Source organism: Leptopilina boulardi, unplaced genomic scaffold, assembly GCF_019393585.1.
Source record: "Leptopilina boulardi isolate dan_hultmark-lab unplaced genomic scaffold, ZJU_Lbou_2.1 LbouV2_123, whole genome shotgun sequence".
Taxonomy (NCBI): domain Eukaryota; kingdom Metazoa; phylum Arthropoda; class Insecta; order Hymenoptera; family Figitidae; genus Leptopilina; species Leptopilina boulardi.
Window position 1 is genome coordinate 4,327,793 of NW_026137667.1, and position 21,813 is coordinate 4,349,605.

General features: G+C 23.5%; 4 protein-coding genes across 7 annotated transcripts in view; 2 read left to right on the forward strand and 2 right to left on the reverse strand.

The window, feature by feature from the left end:
• LOC127287968 (RYamide receptor) overlaps positions 1-21,813 on the forward strand; it is a 50,510-nt gene that overhangs the window by 22,640 nt on the left and 6,057 nt on the right. For both annotated transcript variants that reach the window (XM_051315135.1, XM_051315140.1), the window contains exons 2-4: positions 18,538-18,959; positions 20,645-20,895; positions 21,351-21,510. In XM_051315135.1, the coding sequence (XP_051171092.1) occupies positions 18,538-18,959; positions 20,645-20,895; positions 21,351-21,510 (833 nt within the window). The remainder of the gene's footprint in view (positions 1-18,537; positions 18,960-20,644; positions 20,896-21,350; positions 21,511-21,813) is intronic.
• Positions 1-21,813, reverse strand: part of LOC127287940 (arylsulfatase B-like) — a 29,454-nt gene that overhangs the window by 2,920 nt on the left and 4,721 nt on the right. The window contains exons 1-5 of one of the 2 annotated variants that reach the window (XM_051315105.1): positions 13,674-13,913; positions 4,535-4,708; positions 2,997-3,209; positions 1,366-1,618; positions 147-326 (exon numbers count right to left, since the gene is read on the reverse strand). In XM_051315105.1, the coding sequence (XP_051171062.1) occupies positions 147-326; positions 1,366-1,618; positions 2,997-3,209; positions 4,535-4,708; positions 13,674-13,787 (934 nt within the window). In that variant the 5' untranslated portion in view covers positions 13,788-13,913. Of the gene's footprint in view, positions 1-146; positions 327-1,365; positions 1,619-2,996; positions 3,210-4,534; positions 4,709-13,673; positions 13,914-21,813 lie in introns of those variants that run through there. The other variant, XM_051315096.1, reaches the window with a different exon arrangement.
• On the reverse strand, positions 5,468-9,160 carry LOC127287953 (uncharacterized). Of its 2 annotated transcripts, none has more exons than XM_051315124.1 (7): positions 9,026-9,160; positions 7,883-8,161; positions 7,476-7,790; positions 7,144-7,347; positions 6,813-7,054; positions 5,900-6,068; positions 5,468-5,831 (listed from the first exon to the last, which is right to left on the reverse strand). In XM_051315124.1, exons 1-7 carry the CDS (start codon positions 9,051-9,053, stop codon positions 5,680-5,682), a joined length of 1,389 nt encoding a protein of 462 aa, XP_051171081.1. In that variant the 5' UTR covers positions 9,054-9,160; the 3' UTR covers positions 5,468-5,679. The 2 variants fall into 2 exon arrangements, with proteins under 2 accessions (XP_051171081.1, XP_051171073.1); XM_051315116.1 differs by having other exon boundaries at positions 7,877-8,161.
• On the forward strand, positions 9,793-12,685 carry LOC127287930 (uncharacterized). Its single transcript, XM_051315083.1, has 3 exons — positions 9,793-9,937; positions 10,055-10,228; positions 10,685-12,685. The coding sequence occupies exons 1-3, from the start codon at positions 9,793-9,795 to the stop codon at positions 12,538-12,540; spliced, it is 2,175 nt and encodes a 724-aa protein (XP_051171040.1). The 3' UTR covers positions 12,541-12,685.

Consider the following 21,813-nt stretch of genomic DNA (forward strand, 5'->3'; position numbering starts at 1 on the left):
AGTTCAGTATCTTATAAAAGAGGGAGGGAAAAAATAAAAATTTATTATGACATATATTGTTGTATATTTCTTGTAGTAGTAATAAACAAAAAATAAAGTAGAAAGAAAAAAATTATTTTACTTTTTAATTCAATAAAATAACTAACCTTCAAATAGAGTATTTTTTACACCTCTTAAAGGCCAATTAGAAGCGTGATTTAAATTGAATCCAGCAGCTGGACCACCATTATCAGTTGAAAATACAATGATGCTATTATTTAGCATATTTTTATCGTACAAAGCTTTAATAACTTGACCAACTGTTGTATCCATTTCTTGAGCCATGGCTTTAAAAGAAAAACAAAGAAAACAATAATTAACATGTAAAAAAATATAATTAAAAATAAATTATTTTTTTTTCTTCAGTATTTTGAAAGAATTTCTAATTTCTGCGTCTGATAGTAAACTAATTTTTCTACTAAATTTTAATACTCTTCTGATACCACTTTCAGTAATAAAAAAAAAAAAGTTTCGTCTGACTATAGTTGTATTTTACTACTGAAAAAAATGAGTCAAAGTTTTCTTTGTCTGACTACACGTGGGTTTTACTACTCAACAAGGAATACATAAAAATTGAGTATCTATTTTAATACAAACTGGAAAAATTCAACACGTTTTGTCTGACATAAACTGTCTTTTACTACTGATTATAATGTCAAGGGATTTTAAAACATTTCTCGTCTGACTAAAAATCATTTATTCTACTGATTTTTACTATTACTATTCTGTTGATACTAGACGAGAAAAAAATAATTTATTTTTCGTCTGACTATAACTGTCCATTACCACTGGAAACAAAATCGTACATTTTTTGTCTGACCAAAACTTTCTTTTTCTACTGATTTCTACAGTTACAATAATTCTTCTTTAATTTAAAAAAAAATTTAATTTTTGTCTCACTATAACTGTCCCTTAATACTTAAAATTATATTTATTATTTTGTCTTACCAAAACCTTACTTTTTCTACTTATTTCTACTGTTACGAATTTTCGCGATATTTCGTTAAGTCAAAGTAATAAAAAATTCAATTTCTGTCTTGACTATAACTGTCCCTTACTATACTGAAATGAATAATGAAAAAATGTATCTTTATATAAACGGAATTTATCTTTCTTAATTATTATAAAATAATAATTATATTATTATTATAAAATAATTATTAAATTATTATTATAAAATAATTATTATATTATTATTTTAAAATAATTATTATATTATTATTATAAAATAATTATTATATTATTATTTTAAAATAATTATTATATTATTATAAAATAATAATCAAAAAAAAAAAAATGGAATTGAATGAAACTGTAAAATGTTACCTGCAAAATTACAACGATGACTAACAGTGTCACAGGCAATATTTTTCGAAAGTGTTTCTATTGGTGCTGGCAATGGGTTATATGGATTTGCAGAATGTGTTGCCGCATGAGCAATATACAAAAAAAGAGGTTGACTTGTCGTATGATTCTTTATTATTTTCACTGCTTCAGTGCCAAAAATACGAGTTGAATATTTCCCATGAAGATCCCACGCTGGATCTAATCCTCGTCTCATATCGAAACCCCATTGTTCCTGAAAAAAAAATTTTTTTTATCAAATTTAAAAAAAAATCTAAACACAAAATTACACTCAAAAAAATGTTTTCTTGATACAGGGAAATACGTATCTTTGATTCAAAGAAATATTTTTCTGTGTGTATAATTATAAATTAAAATAAAGAAATAAATATTAATAAATAATAATAATAATAAAATAATAATAATAATAATAATAATAATAATAATAAATAGAATAAAAATTAAAAGTAAAAAAAAAATATATATATATTTATCTTGATTAATAATTTTCAAACGAGAATCGTGTGAGATGAATTATTTATCATCCATATGAAACCCTTTATTTACAGATTCTACGGGAAAAGAGCCTTTGGGGCTAAGAAATAAAGGACAAAGTGATAAAATATAAAAGTCATATATCCCCCCAAAAAAAAAAGATGCGAGAATTATTATTTAATTTAATTATATTTTTCTTTATATACTATACCTGAGAAGAAAAAAAAACATAAATTATATTATAAAAGAGAATCTTTTTAATTAAAAATTAATTTATTCAAAAAGAGTTAATACTATTTTTAATATACATCCAGAGAAAAGATTTCTTTGCTTTAAAGAAACCAGTTTCTTTGACTTATTTTCTTTCATTTAAAATAAAATTTTCTTTGAAACAAATAAAGCTTTTTAGTTTCAAAGAAAATTTCTTTGATTCAAAAAAATTTTCTTTGAATGAAAGAAATTTGTGCATTAAATTAAAGAAATTCTAACATTGATCTAGTGTCAAAGAAACATTTATTTGAATTAAATAACAAAATTCTTTGAAACGAAGATAATTTTTTTTTAATCAAAGATAATTTGTTTGAAACAAATAAATTTTCTTTGAATCAAAGAAAAATTTGTCAAAGAAATTGATTTCTTTGAATCAAAGAAATCTTTTTTCTCGGTGTATTACTAATTTTGACATAAAATAGATTTTAATATTGCCTATATATTAAAATAAAATAAATATACCTTATATATATATTAGAGTATAAGTAAATAACAAAAAAAAAAATAAATACTCAAATTAGTTTCTAATCATAAAAACTAAATTTTATTTTCTTCTATAGGGAAAAAATAAGATACTTAATTTGCTATCAGTTTCAGTTCAATGAATATTAAATCGCTTCTTCTTGCACAATTTAATGTAGATAGTAAAATATCCTCTCATGTTTTTGTTACATACGCGGCATAAAATTTATATGTTGTTACATCCCATTTGAATAACATGAGCAAAAATTATTATATCAAAAAATAATGGAAGATAAAAAAATTTTTTTAAAAAAATATTTTACAATAAAAAATAAAATAATATTATTATTATTATTTTCTTAAATTTAGAATATTGTTTTTTTTACCTCTTCGACTGCTGTATGATCAAAATAATCATGATGACCAGTCCAAAATCCAAGATGAGAGTCAAATCCTCTATACAGTGGAGTATATTCTTTTTTATAATGTCCCAGGTGCCATTTTCCAACAATGTGCGTTCTATAGCCAAGTTCTTTCAAATATTGTGGTAGTAATTTTTCATTAAGTGGCAGTCCTCTGGGTTCAGCGGCTTTAAGAACCTTAATATTTAAAGAAAACACAAACTCAAATAAAAAAAAAAAGGAAGATAAAAATAATTTTTTATATACACTCTACATTTTTTTTTTTTAATACAATATTGTGTGAAAGAAAATTATTTTCAAAAATTTTGAAAAATAATATTATTGTTTTAATATTTAAATTTTGTAAAAATTAATTTACTCTATTTATAGTAAATAATCTTTAAATGAGAATATTTTTTTTTAATATTTTCAAACTAAAAATGAAAAAAAAATTGAAAACCATTTTTTGAAATTTAATCTTAAAATAAGAATATTTTTTTATTTTAAAAAAATTTTCTTTTAATATTAAAATTATTTATGTGCGTTTTAAGTATGCTGTAAAAAAATAAAATACATATGGTTAATAAGATGAGTCAATATAAAAATTATCAGTTTTTACTTTCATGAAGTTTGTGTATAAAAAAATATACATTTTCCATTGAAAATAAAATTTTTTTTATTAATCATAAAAATGAACAACATTCCGTGCGAAGAATAATATAAATGTGTTCACCCTGGGAATCCATAAAAAAAAGGAAATATATATATATATATATATATATATATATATGAGAATAAAATGGGTAAGACAAATGCTTGGGAATGTCTGATCTTGCAGAGACTTTTCTACTGATGTTCTATAAAGTACGTGCGCACAAATTTCAAAAAGTATATATATATAAGTCACTATTTTATAAAATTAATAAATTATTTTAAAATTTATATATCTTAATATTTTTTTTTTTTTTAATTAATTTCAATCAGAAAATTTATAATTTTTTTTTTTTAATTTAAAAAAAAGAAAGAAATTTTTTTTTTATATTTTCTTATATTTACTGCATATGTGAATTGAATGTGTTGAAAATTTATTCGCGATTTCCGGGACACAGATGGTTGAAATTACGTAACATACTGTGAAAATTGTCAAATTTCTATTTTCTGATACTTTTCATGGATTTAGCGTTCTTAAATAATAAAGCAAAAAAAAACGATTTATATCGATTTCCAATAATAATAATAAAAATAATAATAATGAGTGCCAGTCACGGTTGTATTTTATTATTTCCTTTTTTTTGCCAATTAAAAAAATTAATTGACAGAAATTGTATAGAAATTTGGAAAAATTTATTTCTTTTATCAAATATTGTTTAAAATAAACAATAAAATTTTCATACAAAGAAATATTTTGATTAATTTAACCAAAAGAGACAATACAAATATTTTCCTTTATTTTATACAAAAATTGAAAGCATTATTTATTAAAAAAATAAAATAAAAAAAAAATAAAAAAAATGATAACTTACACTGTGTTGCATACCGGTGTGAATTGGATATTTGCCTGTCATTAGGGCACTTCTTGAAGGTGTACAAATTGGCGTAACATAATAATTGTGCAACATAAGTCCAGTGTATGCAAGTGCATCAATATTGGGTGTTAAAATTTGACCCGATCCATGAAATCCAACGTCATTCCATCCCTTTTTAAATTATTAGAAACAATATAAATTTTTTATTAAATATTAAACAAATATTTTTCATATTTAAATTTATTGAAAAAATATTTATTTATAAAAATAGTGGAAAAAAAAATTATTCTCAAAATAAGAATAATTTTTTATAACGAAAATTATAAGGAATATTTAGGTCGAAAACAGTATATCTAATAATAATTATAATAAATAACAAATAAATTAATAATTAATAATAATCAAATATTTGAATCAACAAAAAATATCAAATAAATAATTCTTTTATTTTTTTATTTTCGGAACTTTATGTTTTATTGTAAGAATAAAATGCAAAAATTTTACTATAGGTGACAAAAATATATTCTTAAATTAAGAATATTATTATTTTTTTTTTTTTGCTACCCGTGTAGAAAAATCTTCTGGGGCAGGCCTGATTCTGGCCAGAGAGTCTAGATTCCAGTCTAGTGGCTGGCTAGAAACTCTAGCCAGCGGCTGGCCAAAAGTGTAACGCTGAAAGCGACCAGACGCTAGCCAGCCGAGCTAGTCAGACGGTCTAATCAGACGCTATTTAGCCGCTAGTCAGAAATTAATTGATTGCTAGAAAGAAACTAGCAGGCTTCTGACTATCCATTAGCAAAAAAAAAACAATAAATATCACACGAATCAGATGAAAAAATCTAAGTAACATTTAGTATTTTTTAACAAAAATCTGATACCGATTTTCAATAAATATAACGCGAGCGATAAGGAATATTATTTAAATTCAAATTTAGTACATTTGGTATTAATTTTATTACAATTTAAAATTCTTTAAAAATAAACATATTCTTGATAATTTTAATACAACATTTGTTAGAACAATATTAACAAAAGTTTTTTAAATATTTAAATGATAAAATATTTAACATATTTTAATTTAAAATTTATAAATATTCAAACGAAACGGTAAGATACGTAAATTCTGAATGTTACTCCTCTTTCTAAGTGTTACCAACACTTTTTTTTTGTTTCCTGAAAGCACGGAATCCGTCCCAATCCACTGCGTTGGAAATCGTACTTCCAAGCTCCTTGTAAAATTTTTGCTCATCAATTTGTATGTTTGTCGCGGAATTATATTTCGCAAACAAAACAGCTGAAATAAAATTAGAAAATTGTAATAATGATAACAATAATAATTTCTTTGGAAATATAGGATCTTACCTTTTAACACTTTGCAAAATTCTGTACTTTTGAATATGGCTTTATTTTCTACTTGTTTTTGAGCTGTGTAATTGATGATTACATCTCGGGAGATGAATTGTTTTAAAACATTTCTCAAACTTCTCGACAAAACATTATCTTTGTTCAGTAAAACTAACACTGAAGACTTCTAAAAAAATTAGAAAATTATTTATTTATTGTTTTTTATTTATTAATTTATTAATTATCAAAATTCTAATTCTATAGAATTTTAGTGATTCAAATTGTTTAATGTCAGAATTTTTAATTTATCGAATCTCCATTTGTTCGAATTTTTATTTACACGAATTGTTATTTGATAGAATTCCTACAACACCGAATTATCATTTGATAGAAATTACAAATTGACTGAACAAACAAACGTCAGAAAGTTTTCAACGCAGTTTTTAAAATAGATGAATCACAATTTTCTTAATAATTTCTTATTGATCAATTTTAAAAACTGCGCCGAAATCTTTCTGACTTTTATTTGTTCGGACATTTGTAATTTTTATCCAATGATAATTCAGTGTTTTAGAAATTCTATCAAATAACAATTCGTGTAAATAAAAATTCAAACAAATGGAGATTCGATAAATTAAAAATTCTAACATTAAACAATTTAAATAACTAAAATTCTGTTGAATTAAAATTTTGATAAATTAAAATTGCTTTAAATTATAATGCTTTAAAACACAAAGTTGGAATTTCGTTTACAAAGAAGATAACTCAAATGCTAATTCGAAAAATGAAAATTCGTCTACAAGAAAATTCTGTCAAATGAAATTCATACGAATGAAAATTCTAGCTAATGATTTTTATGAGATTTTCATGCGCCCCCCTATTATTTATATTTATGAGAATATATTATATTAAGAGCAAATTTTTTACTTACAAATTCTTTCCGAAATGGTTTCTCGAGAAGAATCAACTGGTTTAATTTCTCAAATTCTTCCATAGTTTTGACTGGTATATACAAACAATATTTTTCCTCCAATAGTTCGGGTAATGATTTTTGTAAAGGTTGGTTAGCATTTACAGGAGTTAAGTCAATAATCAGCCTTTTGAGCTCGTTTTGTTCAAGGTACAATAAATGAATGGCTTTTACAATTCGTTCAAAAAGTAATATAGGATTATCTGAAACAAATTGAATAATAATTACAATGTAATTAAAAAAAATTATATTAATATTTATAAAACAAAAATTAAATATTTAAAGCACATACCCCGTTCCTCTTCGGTTGTCTCCGGATTAAAAGCGAACGCGTTCAAATTTACAGTACTTTTCTTTGCAAAAGCATCATCATTTTTTTTTTGAGTATTATTTGAACCTAATTTATCTTCATTTTCGTCATTTTGTAACGTTGAATGTATGTTTTTCTCTAAAAGACTATCTCTTTCATCAACTGACATTAGAGAATCATTAGATACTGAAAAATTAAATTTAAATAAACACCTTAATTTTTACATAGATAAATATTTTTTTTACTTTTTTAATATAAATATTAAAATTCACGAAATGAAAAAAAAAATTTATAAATATTATGATTAATCTTACCACTATGTTCAATCGATATCGACATGTCCTGAAAATTTAAACTATCATCAACATTTAATTCTTTTGACAAATGAAGCGACGATTGATTTTCATTTATGTCTTTACTCAAAAGTTCCTTCTGATTATTTAATGTAGGTGCTGATCTTAGTAATTTTTCCTGAGTATCAGAATCAGTTTTACTTCTCTTATATTTCATTTTTTTCTTTGTTAATTCATCTGCTATCGTTTCTGCAGTTTTTTCTATGTCTGTGGTGTATGCGTATTCTTTAGTGGTTTTTAAAAATTCCATTCTTTTTAATGCTTCTGAGTATACATCTATACAGAAAAAAAATTATTAAAAAATATGTACCTACAAAAACTGAATTGAAAAATAAAAAAAAATCATAAATATAATAACATACCAGCACCTCCTCTTAATTCTACAGCATATTCTGGCCAAATTTCTAACGGTTGTGAGCAATTTTTAACCATTTTATGAAAGTCGCGAAGATTAACCTCAGTATATGGAGGTGGAAGAAATCGAGTTACTAAACAATTTCTAGCTTTATTAAATTTAACCCAAATTCCAGGAACAATATCAATCGACTTTTTGCTTTTACTGAACTCATTGTCTTGTTCAACAAACAAAATAATGTCGTAAGTATATTCTTTTTCGACATGGACTTTTTTAGCAGCCTTCGAATTACCTAAATGGCAAAAATTTAATATGAAAATATTGTTTTAATTAAAATGCTTTAAAAAGTTGTAACCTTAAATTTTTACCAATTAATTTTCTTTAAGACTGAATTTATACAAATTTGAAAATTAAAAATAGATAAGTTCACTCATTAAATTAATTTAAAATACACGACTTTTACACGATAATAGATTCTTTTAAACGTTTGCCTCATTCAAAAATTTTATATTTCCTAACATAACCTAAAACTGCAGTATCGTTAGAAAAGTTATTATAAAGTTTTAAAGACATGTTTTGCTTCTTATAAAATAAACAAAATAAAAAAAAGTACATATATCGTCAATTTATATAAAATAGAATCGTAAAAAATTTTTTATATTTGAAGATGACCACGTGAGGAATAAATTTATACATATCGGGATAAAACCTTGTCAAGATAAAATAATGGAAGGCTTAACCGATTTAAAAAAATCACTGTTAAAAATAATGTAAAATGCACAAGTGTTACATATTCATAAATTAAATTCAAACGCTTTTTTAGTTAGTTTTTCTCAACATAACCTAAAACTGCAGTATCGTTAGAAAAGTTATTATAAAGTTTTAAACACATGTTTTGCTTCTTATAAAAAAAAACAATATAAAAAAAAGTATATCGTCAATTTATATAAAAGAGAATATTAAAATTATTTAATATTCATTTTATTTAATTTTATATTTCCACGTGGGGAATGAATTTATACCTATCGACATTAAATAGAAGACATTACCTATTTTAAAAAAACTGTTAAAAATAATGTATTTCCTAACATAACCTAGAACTGCATTATCGTTAAAAAAGTCATTATAAAATATTTAAAGGAAATATAAAAATTACCTGCTTTCTTATTTTTTTTTGTCGACATTTTTATTCGCGTTCTAAATCGATGTATTCACTTTATATTATATTCACACCACTGCAAACACGGCAATCACTGTTGGATCATGGCGATCATGGTTTCACTGTTCCTCAACATGCGTTAGTCACGTGACTTCCATCACGTGATATTCTCTCATTGGATGATTCCGTTGCCTCAAACCAATAAGATATTAGCATTTCTGTTATGACCGTTAATTGAGGAATTATATTTATTTTTAAAAATGTACATAAACAATTTAAAAAATTTTTAATTTTGAAACTATAAAATAAAATTTTCTTCATAAATTCATCAAAAGAAACCTCTCAGAACAAGTGAAGGTTAGATATTGGACTCAAGTTTTGAAATATTTGCTTACGTTGCTTACTTACAAGCACGCATGCGTTTCCCTGCTTTTCGTGTTATTCTGTGACTGTAGCATAAAGTATACTATAGTAACTTATGTGAGTTGTATGTTTGTTAAAATTGAAAAATATTGTTTAGAGAATTTTACTATAAGTAGACGTTTATTAATAACATGTGAAAAGTTTTTGCTTAACGATACATGAAAAGAAGGCAAGTAAAAATTGAATTAAATTTGTAATTATTTCTGTACAAAAACAAACAATAAAACATCTAACGTCAGAACCGATTTCAGCCACTATAAGAAGCGTCGAGTAACAAGTTTAAAGTGATTTTGACCAACTTTGAAAATTTTCAATTGTCTCGACACTCCTGGTGCAAAATAATGGGTGATTCGGAACATAGAAAACGAAGGTTAACTGCCCTGAGAGTTCGAAAATTTCGAGCTCATAAGCGATTTTGTCAATCTCACTCAACAAAACCGCTGAGTTCTAGTACATCCGATGAGTCTTTACCACAAAACAATGAAGGTAAAAACAATTCTTAACTTTTAAGTAATATTATATATATATTCTTTAATTTTTTAAGTTTACAGAATTTTATAAATAAAATTGACTTTCATTACTTAGTAAAAAATTTTTTAATAGCGAACCAAATACAAATTGAATCTGATCCTGATACCTTCAATAGAAGTAATTCTAATGTGAGTAATCACACTAATACTTCCGAATTGGATAACGATGCAAATATTGTTTCCAGTAACGATGACATAAATGTTGTCCAGGCAAATGATGACAACATAAATATCGTTCATGATAGAAGTAAGAATACAAATTTATCTATAATAATATCTCTCAAATTTAAATTAGTACAATTTTAACTTATTTTTTTTATTTTACGGACCTAATTAATTCTTATTTAATAAGTAGTTGAGAATTTGACCAATATATTATTCATTTAATGTAAAATTGTATGTGAATATTTTTTTAAATTGGAATTTAAATAAAAAAGTAACTTTAATAAATGGACCAAAATATTCTCAATACGCAATAATATTTTAAAATGCAAAACAACTTCTTAAAAATATAAATAATATTTAATATTAAATAATTATACATTTTTATACAAAAAGGTATTAATTTATTATTGTAAAATTTATTAATTGAAGTAATAATTTTTTATTATTATTATTAGTTTCTTAGTAAAACAGATTTAGATAGTTACACACTACAATAAAACTCATTTTTTAAAAATTATTTATAGTGATGATTTGACAGGTGATTTTTCCTCATCAAATGAAATTGGCGCTCAGGAAGAATTGTCATTAACATCAGTTTCGGAATGGAGTGCTTCGACTAATGACAGTGAAATCTCTGATGATGTTGCTGTCAGGAGGGAATTTGAAGAACTACGTGAATGGGCACTTGAGTCAAATATTCAGCAAAATCATTTGGACAAGTTGTTGCTTATTTTGCGACAAAGATTACTTCCCGAACTTCCAAAATCATCGAAGACATTTTTGAAAACTTCAAGTGCTAAGTACACAATAACAGCTATGAGCGACAGTCATGGCGGTACAGGTGAATTTGTTCATTTTGGACTGAAACCCGGTTTAGAAAGATGTATTAATGTTTATCTGCACTCGAATAATCTTATTGAATTAATCATCGATGTGGATGGGTTACCGGTGTCGAAATCTGGTATAAAGCAGATGTGGGTAAACGCCTGCAAAATTCACTCAACTTCTGATGTTTATAAGCCTTTTCCAGTAGGAATTTATTATGGAAATGGAAAACCGGCTGACGTTGATGAATATATGGAAGAATTTATTACCGATCTCAATAACATTTTACAAAATGGATTAGAAGTATCTGGAAGAATCATGAATGTATCTTTGAAATGTTTTTCTTGCGATACACCAGCGAGGGCATTTTTAAAATGTACAATTGGTCATACAGGAAGGTATGCATGCGAAAGATGCACGGTGATGGGTTCAAAAGTCAACGTTCCAAGCACTGTTTATCCATCTGTTCGATCAGCTGAAAGAACAGATGCATCTTTTAGAAATATGGAACAACAAGATCATCATCATGGACCATCCCCATTAACACGAATAGCCCCACCAATCGATATGATTTTCGCTTTTGTACTGGACATGATGCATTTGTGCTTTTTGGGAGTAATGAAAAAATTGTTAGAATGGTGGTTATCAGTTGGATCAACTGCACGTCTTCAATTTGTTTTGCGCCAGGAATTGTCGAAACGAATGGAACTTTTGAAAAGCTGTGTGCCTGCAGAATTTCAAAGGAAAACGCGGTCGACAAAATATTTCCTAAAATGGAAAGCAACTGAATTTCGTTTTTTCTTGTTATATTGCGGTCCAGTTGTATTAAAGTATATTTTACAAAGACGAACATATCAGCACTTTTTGTTGCTTCACGTTGCTTGCCGGATTTTATGTTGCGACATTTTTTGCTTAAAATACACTAGCAAAGCAAAACAATACCTTAGGATTTTTTTTGTAGCCTTGCCGAGCTTTTACGGAAAAAAATCCCAAGTTTTGAACTTTCATCATCTGATTCACTTAGCGGATGATGTTCAAAAAATGGGTTGCAGTTTAAGCCATGTTATGGCGTTCCCATTTGAAAATCTTTTAGGTAAAATTAAAAGAAAACTGCGTACATACAATCGGCCACTTGCGCAATTATGTAGGAGATTGCACGAAGAGTATATGATAAAAACAACAAAACCGGAAATACCATCTGAAATAGAAATATTGGAATCCGAAGGGGAAAACCATTTGAAAGTGAAATGCAAAGGAAAAATTCTATCACCCAAATTTCCTGATAATGTGATTCTTTTAAATAATAAGAAAATATTTAAAATTGAAAAAATTTCTGGATTTCTTCGCTCTGTGACTCTTACGGGTAGAATTTGGAAACCAAAACAACCCATTTTTGATTATCCATTTCCGTCTAGTGAAATTAATATGTGGGAGTTACAAAAAACGCCTTTAGAGAGTGTCATTCAAATACCGATAAATGTAATTATACAAAAATTTGTTCAACTTCGCCTTCAAATGCGACAAAATGAAAATGAGCGAATTTTTGTTATACCTCTTCTTCATGTATAATTTAAATATGAACACTGCAAAAAGAAGAATCTCAATATAAGATGTTTTGGTAGTCATTTTTTAGTTATCAGAAATATCTTAGTTTAAAATGTTTATATTAGCTTTACCAAAGTGTTTCACATATTTTTGATCAAAAAAATTTTTAGGTTAACTATTTTAAGATGAAAGAAATATTTTAATTATTGTTAAAATTATTATAAGATACTTTACAAAATATCTTTTTCTAAGATGGAAAATACTATTTTTCCATATTAATTACATCATATTTTTGTAGTAAAGATCTAGATTTCAGTTATGTATTTGTTATAATTATATTTCTCTTTACGAAGATAAAAATAAATTAATCATCACATAGAATTTTCAATGTTTAAAATTTTTATTTATATATCCTTGATATTTATGAATTTTAAAAATTTATAAAAAAGAACGAAAAAAATTTTTAATGATTATAAACTTTTTAATCATAATTTTAGAAATAATTAAAACTTTGAATTTTAATTAAGTAAAATAAAATGGTAAAGTTTCAAAATAACATGATAAAGATACTTAGCTCTAGAAAGCTGCCAAGGTCCAGAAACCAAAAAATTTTAATTATCTATTACTTCTAGCCAGCACCAAAGCTGGGTCTGGCTAGACCTTTCAGTTCAGCATCGCAAGACACAGTCTAGAAAATATAACATAAAAATTTTTAGTCATCTAGACCTTCTGTCTAGCACCAGAGCTGGGTCTGTCTAGACCTTTTAGTCTAGCATCGCTAGACACAGTCTAGAAATTATAAAATAAAATTTTTTAGTTATCTAGACCTTCTGTCTAGCACCAGAGCTGGGTCTGGCAAGACTTTCCAGACCAGCAACGCTATTCAGAGTCTGACTAGTGGCTGAGTAGTACCAGAACTGGACCAAGCCAGACCTTCCAGACTAGCGATGCTAGACGCTTTCAAGATTGCGCCAGACTTGACTCTAGGCGTTCCAGAAGATTTTTCTACACGGGTATATATTCATTTTTTTCAGACTTGAAAAAGATTTCTTTAAAAAAATTCTATTTTTTCTATTATTAATTCCTCGATTTAAAAAAAAAAATGTATTTTCAATTTGTAAATTAAAAAAAAAAAGAAAAAAAATAGTAAAACTTACCAAGTCGTCCGCGAGAATAAAAATGATATGCGGTTTACTGTCTGCCAAGACTGCGAATGGTATAAGAAGAAACAAAATTGCAAGACTGTGTATCATCTTCCCGGAAAAGTACATACAAACTTCTGGGGTATGTAACAAACTTTTCAAAAGAGCTGCTGCACCTCTTCAAGAAAGACATATAATAAATTTTTTTTTTTTTTTTTCTCTCTTTTCAAAAAAAGATTTATTACTTTACTTCACTATACACACATAATATTTTATATATATGATTCTCAATGGTATATTTATGTTTACCCTAAAAGTTCAAATTTATAATCAATAATTATCAACAGTCTCTATATAAGAAATCGCACAAAAATAATTTCTTACAAAAACTATTTAAAATTGAAAAAAATTTTCAAAATAATTTTAAAATAGAAATTATATTTTTTTTTTAAATTATTTTGTTTAAAAAGTATAAGTATTAATTTATTGGCAATTATTATTTCACTTTTAAGTATGTAAATTTTTTTTTTCTAAGTTTAAAGGAATGTCATTGAAAGGTACTGTCGACTTGAGTCAAGAGACGAGAAAATCGTGTCTCAGATTGTCAATGAGAAGAGGGGATATCCATTCATTTATTCTTATCACACTTATATATATATATATATATATATACTCTAATCATTATTTAATATCACAAAAGTCAACGCAGTGTCGACACATTTTTACTTCAATTGAAATTAAAAATTATTTTCAAATAAATATTTTTAAAAAAATGTATTATTAATATTATATTTTATTATTAATTAATCAATAATTAAATAATAATATAATAATTTTTTAATTAAATTAAATTTAAATAATTGTTTACTTGAATATAAGCAAATAAATATTTATTTGGATTAAAAAAAATTATTATTTGAGTCAATTAAATTATATTTGTTTCAAATAAAGAAATAATTGTTTCAAATACAGTTTATTTAATTCAAATAAAAATTATTGGGTTCCAGTAAATATTTATTTATTAATTTTTTATTTGAATTAAATAAATTTTTTTTCATTGTACTCTCTAAATCTGAATTAGTAAAAATGTTTACTAATCTGAATTAGTGACTCACTTTTTGCTTCTCAATTAGTAAAATTTTACTAATTATTAGTAACTTTTACTAACAATTATTACAATTGAAATTGAATTTTTACTAACAATTGGTAAAAATGTTTACTAATTTGAATTAGTGACTCACTTTTTGCTTCTGAATTAGTAAAATTTTACTAATTATTAGTAACTTTTACTAACAATTATTACAATTGAAATTGAATTTTTACTAACAATTAGTAAAAATGTTTACTAATTTGAATTAGTGACTCACTTTTTGCTTAGTGTAAAATTAGTAAAATTTTACTAATTATTAGTAACTTTTACTAATTCAGAATCAAAAAGTGAGTCACTAATTCAAATTAGTAAACATTTTTACTAATTCAGATTTAGAGAGTATTAAAAATTAAATTTATTCATTTATTATTTTGTAAAAGAAAAAAATTAAATATAGATTACAAAATTTACTATAACAATTTCGTAAATTTAATCCATTAGACTGTGAAATAGTTTGTCTACTTGAACATATTTGCTAGTGCCAGAAACAAATATTCAGAGAGATAGAGTAAATTCAGTGTAAGATTCTCTGTTTTCTATGCGATTCTGAATAATTTGTGATGTCAAGTGTAAAAAAGCTTATTTCCTTAATGAAATCTGTATGCGCGCAATACAAAATTTTATTACAGATAAAATTATCTTTTTTTTGTTTGAAGAAAAAAAAATTTATAAAAACAAAAGTTAGATATATATTTTATAAGAAAATTTTAATTAAAGTTTATATATATGTGTCTCAATATCGAAGACTCTAAGAGTCAAAAACATTGATTGCTTTCGCTCTGTATACGTCCTTTCAAATATATGTATACACAAACATAGTGGAAACTGTATATTAAAAAAAAAGTAATTCTGATACTCTAAAAAAAATATTTAATATTATAGAAAAAATTATACAAGATCAATATAACAAAATTTTTTAATTAACAGAAAAAAGAAAAATTGTTAAAATAAACTTTCAAAAGAAAATATTTAATTTTCAACTGTTTTATAAAATTACAAAAGAGAAAATAGGTAATTTTTTAATTATCGGTATTTTTTTTTATTAAAAATTAAAAATTTATTTTATTAATACTTTAATAAAGAAAAAATGTTCTTTTCATCGGAAGAACAATTTTTCTATAAGAGAAATTAAAAAGTTGTTTAAATTTTTTATTATTATTATTATTTTTATTATTTTTATTTTTTATCATTTTTTTATTTTTCACCAAAAGGAAGAGTCACTCATTTGGATATTAAATTTACTTGAAGATATGAAAGTTTTTTTTCGAAAAAAAAAAGAAGAAATGCGTATAATTTGAGATAATTGAATGCATAATATTTATTTTGCCTTTCATTATTATCCATTTGCGTTGATTGCCAATTACAAAAATGAATTTTAGTTACTAATTTACATTTCTCAATTTTTCGCTAAAAATATGAAAATCGTGATTTATGGTGTAAAAAAAAAGTAGAAAAAAGAAAAAAAAAGACAGGGTAGATAATCTGTATATTTTTAATTAAAAATTTTAACGTTCCAATTTTTTTTTTTTTTTTTTTTTGATGCAATACTGATGCGCGCGAGAAAGAAATATATATGTTTTTATTTACACGCCCGCGGTGATTCTCGTCGCGGCTCAATTATGCAAGAAAAGTCAATAATTCGATAAGTTTTTTCCACACTTTTTTTTTTCCTTTGTCAAACAATCGGATATTTTACACAACTATAGAAAACTCTAGAAAAAAAAAGAAAATAATTCTTCCCCTTATTTACTTTTCAAATGGATTCTTTGCTTTTTTCAAAAATTATTTTATGCATCCGTAAATATCGATTTCTCAATTATTCATAGTTTACTACATATGATTTTTGTACAAAAAGAAAAAATTTATCTATTTAAAGAAATGAGAATGGTAAACATTTTTTTTTTCTTTTTATTAGTTGAAAAATTTCTTTTTTTTTTTATTCAACATTTTTATCGATTGAAAATTTAAAAATATCTTTATTTTCTTTAGAAAAAAAAAAATTATTATTTTATCTTTGATCTTTTGTTATTTACAAAAATTTGTATAAAAAAATAATTATAATTTTAACAATAATTTTTATAAAAAAATATTATATACTTGTTTTTTTTATATTATTTTAGTTGCAATGAAAAAAAATACTTTTTTTTTAACTGATAAATAATGAAAAATGTCTATTTATATCTTAGATAAATTTAACGATAATAAATATTTAATTAACAAAATAAAAAAATTATTTGCTTAAAAAAAAATCCGTGATGAAATATGTGGCCTAAAACATGACGATAATAAATCTGCTGTCGCATCCTTCATTTTTTTTACGAATTGATAAATTATTAATCAATATATAAACGAGAGAGAGAGAGAGTAAGATAGAAAAATTATAAAGATTTAAGTGTTTATTTATTGTCATATATGTCATAGTCAACATTTTCTAAAATCTAAATACATATATAGATATTTTTATTCTTTATGAAAATTTTTATATTAGATTTTTAAACTTGAAAATAGTATTTTAATTTTAAATAAATAAATTTATTTATTTATAAAAATATTATAAAAATAATTTAAACAAATTATATTTTAAAAAATATTATTTAAAACATTTTTCAAAAAAATGTTATCAATAAAAAACAAAAGAATAAATAATATTTAAAATAAAAAAACAAATAATAATAAAAATTTCAATTAAAAAATCATTTTCAATTTGTTTTATTTTAAAAAGAAAAATATTTATAGCATCTAATAAAAAAACAATTTTAATTAAATGTCCCGGTTTTTTTTAATTGAAATATTTTTTTTTTCCCTTTATCTCAATAAATGTTGTGGGATTTTTTTTTTTTTTTAAATAAAACTATGCCATTAGAAACATAAAATAATAACCATATTTTTCTATATATATATATACTTTTAAGAAAAGTAATCTACAATAATATTTTAATCTTCCGCGACAGAAATTTTATGACTCATTTGATTTCTTCTTTCTATTGCCAACTTTCTTCCTTATTTTCTTCTACTGCATTGCGGAATTTCAAACATAATTACAAACAATTTAAGTAAGTGGTTTTCTGAAATATTCAAGTTCCGTCCAATTTTCAGAAAAAAAAATTATTTTGCGTAGAAAAAATTAATTTTTTTTTCTTTAAAATTTAAAATAAAAAAATTATTAAAAAAAAATTTTTTTTTTCTAAAAGTTTAAACAAAAAAATTGAATATTTCAGACTTGCCCATTCGTGGTATTATTTATTCACGCTCCACTAAAGTGAAACTCCTCAGTTCGTGTTATGTTTATGTAATATATTTTAAGAACTTGGGGAAAATTTAATTTCAAATTTAATTCTAAGACGAAAACTTGGAATTAAAAAATTTTGTTTTTCTTCTTCTTCTTCTTCTTTGGATATTAAAAAAAAACAAAACTTTTTAATTAATTAATTCAACTTGAGGTTTCAATCTTTCAAACTTTCAATATTTAGTATTAAGAATACTTGAAACAATCGGATAAGTTGTTTCGTGAAAATTGAGGTATTTTTCATGAAAACGTCAAGGAGTTGGAAAATTTTTTATTTTTGTGAACTATTATATATATTTAAATTTGTATAGGGAAAAAAGTTTCGAAAAATAAATTAATATTTAACTTTTGTTTTTTTTATAATAATAATAATTGAAAATTTGAAAAAACAAAAATTTAGAATTAAATAGAATAAAAAAAAAATAATTAATTTAATTTTTCAGATGAATGTTGTGTAAATGTAATGGAGGACATAATGTTAACGACCACAGAGGCAAACTTCACGGAATATGATTATGATAAAATTATCACAAATGTATTATATCAAAATTGGAGTAATAATATTTCATGTGAGGAACTATTTTCAAATAGTAAAACTGTACTTTCAGTCACATGGTTTCAGATGACAATTTATTTTTTATATACAACTATATTTTTCGTTGCATTAGTTGGCAATGGACTTGTATGTTATGTTGTAATTAGTAGTCCACGAATGAAAACAGTGACAAATTATTTTATCGTAAATTTGGCTGTTGGAGATATACTCATGGATTTATTTTGCGTACCAACAACTTTCATCAGCACTTTGGTACTTCAATATTGGCCTTTTGGTTCGAAACTTTGTCCAGGCGTCAATTATTCTCAGGTATATAAACTTGTATATACTTGTTCAATAAATTTCATATATTAATTTAATTCTCCTTTAACTAAATTATAACAAATTCTATTACTATTCAAAACTTTGTAAAATTGGTTTAATTTTATTTCTTAAATTCCGTATAAGAAATAATTGATTATAATTTTTATTTAAATATCAAATTTTATTTATGTTTTAAAGAAATTTTTAGTTTATATAAATTAGCATTTAATTGAATTTCTTTTTATAAACGAATTTTTAACAAAAATTTTTATTTTACTGAATTTCTCTTTGCCAATTTTTTATTTAAAAAAAAAATTCTATTTTAACCAAATCGGGAACCAAATATTATTTCGATCAAATAAAAATTTAAACAAATGAAAATTCGGTGAATTGAAAATTCGAATAATTTAAAATTAAATAAAAATTCTGCTAAATTAATATTCTAAATTTTTTTTTCGGTGCATAAAAATTTTGTTAAGTAAATATTCGTTTAAAAAAAAATTCTTTTAAATGCTAATTCAAAAAATGAAAATTTTGCTCCAAAAATAATTTTTTCTAATAAGATTAATTAAAATAAAAATTTTAACTAATTTTTATGGGAAATTCATGAAATTATTATCATTTAGTAAAAATTGTGATTTAGCAAAATAGCAAAATTTTTATTCAACCCTAAATTGAATATGTAATTAATTATTATTATGAAACTATTACTATTAGTGGGAAATTAATATATGAACTTTAGAATATTGTCTCAAGTTTTGCGCATACAATATTTTGATGATAATGATATTACTTGTCAACTGCATGAATTTTGCATTTGACTTGAAATATATACATTTAGCTGAGCAAGAACTTGATGAAATTATTAATAAAATATTTATATCCCCTAAGGTGTATTTGTTTTTTTTAAATATTATTATTATTATTTTATATAATATTAACTATTCAAAATTGAATTATTTTCATTCTTTTTTAATTCAAATTGCGAATTTCGCAAAGAATCAAACACAATAAATTTACAATAAATTTTAATATTTAACAACAAAAAAAATGGAAAAAAATAATTAATAAAACGTTTTTCTGAGAGGTATTAAAGAAGCTTTTACAAGCGATTTTTAAAAATCAGGATTCTGTTTGTCGTTTAAATAAAATTCACAAAGTATTTAAAAATATTTATATATGTCAAAAGCATTTTCTTCATACCTTTTAATATAAAAGCCAACAGAAAGCAAATCTTTTATACTTTCTGACAGTAAATTTTTTTTTTTTTTTTCGTTTATTATTCTCTATAAAGGATTTTGAAGCGTATTTTTTCTTGTGTAATTCAATTCAAACACATTTTTCTGATTTATAATTTTACATAGAGTGAAAATGTTTTTTCCTCAAGTGTACAATATATATAGTTTTATGGAAAATAGAAAAGTATTTTTAAAAAAAATTTTCTTCTTTTTATTTATATCTTTACATTTTGTCGGTAGAGAAAAAATCTACACAATATTATTTTTTAATTCAAATAAGATAATTTTTAAGATTTATTTTTTTTTTTAAATAATTTTTAAGAGGAAAAAAATTATTGCGAAAAATTTAATTTGTTTGTTTTTTTTTTTTGAAACAAAAAAATTACGAATTTTTTTGTAGATTTAAAAAAAAAATTTATTATTACCTGATTTTTGAATTATTATTTTTTGCAGGCAGTATCGGTTTTAGTCAGTGCTTATACACTGGTTGCCATAAGTATAGATCGTTATATAGCGATTATGTGGCCATTGAGGCCACGAATGTCGAAAACACATGCTAAGCTACTTATCCTTGCGGTGTGGCTGCTTGCTCTAATTGTTTCTTTTCCAATCGCTGTTGTTTCAAAGTTAGATCAGCCAGCTGATCGATATATTGCTTGTGATCGTTACATGTGTGAGGAAATGTGGCCCTCGCCACAACAAAGGTAATATTATTATTAATATTATTGTCAAAAAAAAAAAAATTTCAAAATAAAAATTTAATAAAAATTATAAATAAAATTATAAAATAAAAAAATTTTAATAAAAAAATTTTTTATTGTTATTACTAATTAATTTACTATATTTCGAGAAAAAAAAACATTGTAATATAAATATTTATGTGCGAAATGTCGTTAGCCCTTTTATAATAAAATAATAATAATAAAAAATTATTCAATAAATAAAAATAAAAAGAAATTAATAAAAATAATATTTTTTTAAAATATTATTTCCATGATAAAATTAATTTATAAATTAATTAGTAAATCATTTAATTAATCAATTAACTAGTTAATTAATTAATTAGTTAATTAATTAATTTTTAGAGGAAAAAAAATTAAGGAATATAATTTAATTAAGAAAAAAAGAAATTTAATTAATTGTTTTTTCGTTATTTTAGGTATTATTATTCAATTTCCCTACTCGTACTACAATATCTGGTACCCCTTTTAGTAATGATGTTTACATATACAAGTATTGCAATAATGGTGTGGGGTAAACGACCTCCAGGTGAGGCAGAAAATACTAGAGATCAAAGGATGGCTAAATCAAAGAGAAAGGTGAGATAAACTTAATTTAGTTTTATAATAAAACTAGGCTATTAACTATATCATTAATTTTCATATAAAAGATCAATTTATGCTAATAATTTCATTTATTTTGTCACACGAAATTTTCCTCATTTATCAGTTATATAAATCTAATATACATATATATATAACTATAAACAATATTTTTTGTTAAAAAAATTTGAATTTAAATAATTTAAACCTATAAACAAATTTTTTCAAAATATTTTTTCATAATTTTTTTTATATTATTTTATAATTTTTTTGTTCAATTTTTTAAAATAATTTTTTAAT